The 5,657-nt window shown below is 37.2% G+C and overlaps 1 protein-coding gene across 1 annotated transcript; it reads right to left on the bottom strand.

Annotated features, from left to right (window-relative positions):
• Positions 1–231: 231 nt before the first annotated feature.
• Positions 232–1,961, bottom strand: LOC115956843. The gene is made up of 5 exons (XM_031075124.1): positions 1,773–1,961; positions 1,609–1,668; positions 1,198–1,495; positions 483–898; positions 232–411 (listed from the first exon to the last, which is right to left on the bottom strand). Exons 1-5 carry the CDS (start codon positions 1,959–1,961, stop codon positions 232–234), a joined length of 1,143 nt encoding a protein of 380 aa, XP_030930984.1.
• Positions 1,962–5,657: the final 3,696 nt, after the last annotated feature.

The following is a 5,657-nucleotide window of genomic DNA, read 5'->3' on the forward strand; positions in this document are numbered from 1 at the left end:
TGATATGGGGTTGTCCATGGAGACCTTAGATAAATCCAAGTGGGGGTAGATAGACTTAACCTGCTTCAGGTAGTCCTAAAACCGGTCATTGTAGTAAACAGCGCAAAAGTTGATGAAAGGCTGTGAAGCCTTAAACTCTATCACGTCGTCAGCCCTGGCCGTCTCCACCTACCCAAGGAGTGCCACCAATTCCTTTTCCAAGGACGTCATCACTTCTTAATCCTTCTCCCGCTAACGGGTCTCCTCCTTCAGCTTCCCATTTAACTCAGTCACCTCCTTGTTGAGAGTACAAAAGGAGTCCTTGTATTGATCCTGTTCATTGGTCAACGTTTCATTGCGCTTCCTAAGATGACTAATTACTCCCTTCTCAGCAATGCACTTGTCTTGGAGCGCCTTCATGCACACCAATGCCTGAAAATGGAACGTAACTGTCAGCTGACAAATAAACAATAAAGAAAAAATTGATTAGGAGAAGAACTTACCCTGGAGAGATCAAAAAGATTTGACACCCCCAGGTCCTCCATCTCCTGCTCAGCACAAGGATCCATGTCCGTCGCCTTGATGATTGATTCAATCATCTTAATGGAGTATCGTTTGTGTGTAAGAAGGCGACGGGTTCCCTGGATGACGGGGCCCAACAATGTCATTAAGCCTTTGCCAGTTCCATGGCTCGGCTTGAGAGGCGACGGCTTCTTAGGCTGCTTCTCCCTAGGGGTGACTGATGGCTTCTTAGAAGGATGGTCGTCTTTCCTGTCAGTCTTTCTTTTAGGCGCCCTCTTCTCGACGGCCTTGGGGGCTGATGAGGATGCCTTTTCTTTCCTATTCTCCTTCTTCTCCTCCTCCTTATGCGCCACAGTTGACACTTTTACCAAAGCTCTCTGCCTGGCTGCATCCATTTCTGTTAAGGATAGAGGACGGGAAGATAAACACAAGGACAACAAAGAGGGAACAAAAAGAAATAAGAAAAGGAAAACTTACGACGACAAGAGTATTCGTTCAACCTACGAGTTATAGGCGTTGGCTTTGGACCCCCATAGTATGCGTGCAGCGTGTTGAATTCAAGGACCCGACGTATAAAAGCCTCTTACTTGTTAGATATGCACAAGCGAGCACTGGTTAAAAAAAAGAAGTGATGACATTAGATACTTAACAAATAAGCAGTAAAAGAAGTAAGAGAAAACACTAACGGTGCTAAACCTGAATCTCTGACAATACCCCAAGTATTGTCGAAGCCATGAGGCATTGTAACCCACTCCTCTAGACGACATGCCCAATTCGTCCCCTGAACAAAGAAGTATCTACCCTTCCAATTCCTATTAGAGTGAGGCATATCCAACACCAGCCTAAGCTCTTTCTTCTGCACAGCAAAGTGGTATATCTCTTGGGATGAGATGATGTGATGTGGACTATAGCACCAAAAGAACTCGTCCAGTGAAAGCTGACAGTTCCCGCCACTTAAACAACCACACATAATCTCAGCTCCAATGAATATCCTCTAAGCATTGGGAGTAAATTGACTGATGGATAGCCCAAGAAAATTGGCCAACTGACGGTGCAAGGCCGTCAGTGGCAACCTTAGTCCTGCCACAAACATGGCATCATACATACCAACATCTGTGGTCTTCCCGAGTAGCACTTCTCAGACTTCCCAAGGAGACGAATTGGGATCTGGTTAGGAATTTGGTAATGGTCCCTTAAATTCTTAAAGATTTTGGCCATCATCGTTGGCTTAAAATCAATAACAGTCCACATTTTGGGAAGGATAAATGGACGAGTGTGGCCATCCTGGGGCTTCCTAAACTTCCTCTTCCAGAGGTTTTCTCATCAACTTCACCCTCGTCCCCTTCATCCTCTCCCTCCTCTCCTCCCTCATCACCTTTGTCCTCGCCCTCATCTACCTCTTCTTCTTCTTCCTCTCCATCACAACTTTTCACTTCCTCGTTAGGAGAATAGGCAGACATTTCCCTTTCTGACGACTAGGAAAAGCCCTTCTCGGGCTCATGACCTGACTAGAAGACTTCGTCGTAGCCCACTTCTTCATGGACTGATGACTGCTCACTCGTCGCTTCTCTAGACATCTATACACCTACAAGCAACGGAGGTATTCTAAGAACCTAAGTTGACGGCCTCTCTAGAGAATTAACTACCAACTAGAAAAACAAAAATAAAAGATAGAATAAAAGAAAGGACTTACTAAGTTAGTAGACGTTTCCTTAAGAAGTGACAACCTTAATAAGATGACAACAGCAAAGGCAACGGGATCAACAAGTTGACAGAAGTAAGAAAGACAGTAACGAGCTCTCTCTCTCAAGATCAACAAGGATGAAATAAGAGGAATGAGGGGAAGAGGTGAGATATATATAGAACAAAAAGTGCACGGAAGACAAAGCGACGCCTTTGTTCAGAAATGAAGCCAACTGGCTTATGCCATGTGTCCTAGCATTTAATAATGGCTGCTTGAGGGATCATCCATAAATACCCTTTTCTTTTTTCTTGAATAAACTAAAAATAATAATAGTAAAAAAGCTACAAATCATACTTCATAACCTGTCAGCTAGAGCCGAAGAGGATATGGAGTAGGGGGCAGCTGATAAGGGTAACTCTGAAAGATTGATAAACTCATTAACATGAAGCAAAGCTGACGGTCCTGACGAACCCAGTGACCTTGCTTAAGCCTTTATAAATGACAACACCATAAAGCCGACAATTCCACCACAAGGTTGACGGGTGCGACACTTGAATAAGACGACTAGAATGCATAGACAGGATATGAAGTTGACGGAAGGAAGCTGAAGGGTATAAATAAACCTTTGACGAGTCTAACATGGTCTTGCTTGGCCTCCACGTATGAATATATAAGGAAACATCTTATGCTCCATGACTAACCCTAATCGAGAGAATTCCTACAAGGAAAGGATCCCGCATGATACGCATAGTAATGAAGATCTTCCCTACAAGGAAAAACCCTCTATGCCAAGGAACAAATGTCAACCCTACTTACTATAAAAACCCCAAAACCCTCACAATCCAAGGTATGCATAATTTCCCCAACTCTGGTACTCTAGAGTTGTGAAGAAAGTTCTCTAACTTAACCTTCGGAGGGTCTTTGGCCGGTACCACACCGATACTCTCTTAAGGTCTTCTTTTTCTGTGTTGTGCAAGCGTTGTCTTAAGCACGTGAGGACTGTGCGACTTACTGATGGTTTTCAGTATCATCATAACCCATTTACATTATGTCTTGTTTTTAAATTCCTTTAAATTCAAGCTTTTACATTATGTCTTGTCTTTAAATTCTTTTAAATTCAAGTCCTTAAAGTTATGCACTTAGAGCTTGCTTTGTTTTCCATTTTCCCTTTCTCATGTGTAATAGGGTTTAAGAGTGCTAACTTTCTAGCTAACATCATAAATCCCAAATTACCATAGAGTAAAAAGTTAGGGTAAACAAACCTTTAAAAAATGTGTTTTCCAAAAGATAAAAATGGTTCCAATGACCAACCCCTTTCTAAAAAATGAATGTTTTCAAAAGAAAGTTTCTCTTAAATCCATAAAAGCCTTCCAAATGGGCATTTTTGAAGTCTTTCTCTTAAAACCCTTTTTGTTTCTCTTTCTTCCAAAATGATTTTAACTTAAAAAAAAGGTTTTGGCATCATCTTTCAAAAAATATGGAACCCCCTTTTTTGAGATTCTTTTAAATTGGTTCTAATCTTTGTTCCTAAGTAATATATGGTAGAAGTCTTCAAGACCAAGACTCCTATTTCTCAGTATGGAAAAGAACCCACAAGCTTGGATGTGATAAGGTTTAAGACTTGCTTAAGAAAAATTCCTTTTAAAAAGATTTTTCTTAAAACAACCTTCTTACATTCTTCAAAAATGAATAAAAACCATGGATTTTTACCTTAAAGCTCTCATTTTCAAAAGAAAACCCATGAAAACCATTTTCTCTAAATCAATCCTTTGTGTTTTAATTGGGGTTTCATAACCTTTTTCCCAAATAAATTGTTGCTCCCTTTGTTTAATTTTCTTTACAAATGATTTCTAAATATAAACTTTGTTTTCTTCAAAACTTTTTTGTTATCTTTTCATAAAAAACACAAAGTTTAACCCTCCAGTATTTGCCAACAATGCTTTTGATTAGGGTTATTTTAGTTTAATTGCATTCTTTCTTACATATACATATAGTGTGAAACCTAATTCAAGTCGCGAATACATTACAGACCTAGCAACAGGTTCAAGTCTGACTCAAGTATAAGGGTGTGTTTGTTTGGAGAGATTTTAGGTAGGATAGAAAATTTAGGAGAGAAAAGTGGAGAGATAGCATTTTAAGTGGTTGTTTGGTTGGGAATGGGGAATGGAAAATAAGTGGTGGGGCCTGAGTGTTTTCTCTTCAGGTCTACCAAAAAATTTTCGTTCTAAAATGAAGAGAAAACTATAAGGGAGAAAAGCTCAATTTAAGCTAACCAAAATGCCCATGTGCACTATGCATATGGGCATTGTTCACTTGTTCTTACTAGATTTTTTTTTGGGTGTTGCGTTCTTGCTATTTGCTTTTTTTTTTCTTTTTCTTTTTTCCCTTTTTTTCTACTTCTTTTTTTTTTCTTTTCTTTTCTTTTTTTCGCTTTTGCTGTACTTCAAGTAGTGTTTTTTTTTTTTTTTTTAAATTGAAATGTCCATACAAATTTTTTTTAATAAAAAATGTGTTACTTTTCAGTTTTATTTAATGGGGGACATAATATTTTCCTTCCTCTCATTTTCTTCTCAATCAAACAAATAAGTTTTTCATCTCTCCATTTTTCCATCTTCTCAACCAAACACAAATAGAAAACTAAGGTTATGTTTGGTAACAGTTTTTGTTTTCTATTTTCAAAAACTTGTTTGGCAACCCAAAATGGATAAAAAACAAAAATTGTTCTCAAAACTCAATTTGTGAAGGAAATTGAAAATATGCAAATGATTGATTTTAGTTTCTAATTTTCAAAAGTCAATGAATTAGACGCGTGTTTTCATTGACTTTTGCATGTTTTTAATTTCCTTTACAAACTGAGTTTTGAGAACAGTTTTTGTTCTCTATTCATTTTGGGTTGCCAAACAAATTTTTTAGTTTTAAAAATAGAAAATAGTTTTTGAAAACAAAAAATAAGAGAAAAAACAGTTACCAAACATATTCTTAATATCTTCTATCCTCTCACTTTTATTTCTTCTCCCCATTTCCTATCCTCTCACTTTTTTACTTTTCCAATCAAACGAATCCTAAAAGTGGGTCATCATATATGGTCTAGGTCAAAATTTCACAAATAAATTTAGCTTAAAATGCAGAGTTCACATTCTATACTTAACTAAAATTCATTTTAGTTCTCAAACAATTTTTTTCATTCAATTGAGGCTTTTAAATTTCAAAATTATTCAATTTAAAATTTTCATCTAATTCTATTAAAAAAATTGCTATTAATTATGCAATTGCAATTAACTAATAAAACATTTTTAAAAAATCTCTCATAAAGACATGAATGGAATAAATTTAAAATTTAAAGCACTCAATTAAACAAAAATAATATTAAAGGCACGAAATGAAATTTAGTCAAACATAAATAGTATAATTTGTATATAAGCCTTAATTTAATATCGTCGTTAATTTTGGGAGTGTGTCCATTCCTCTTTGG

Source organism: Quercus lobata, chromosome 8 (genome assembly GCF_001633185.2).
Source record: "Quercus lobata isolate SW786 chromosome 8, ValleyOak3.0 Primary Assembly, whole genome shotgun sequence".
NCBI lineage: Eukaryota > Viridiplantae > Streptophyta > Magnoliopsida > Fagales > Fagaceae > Quercus > Quercus lobata.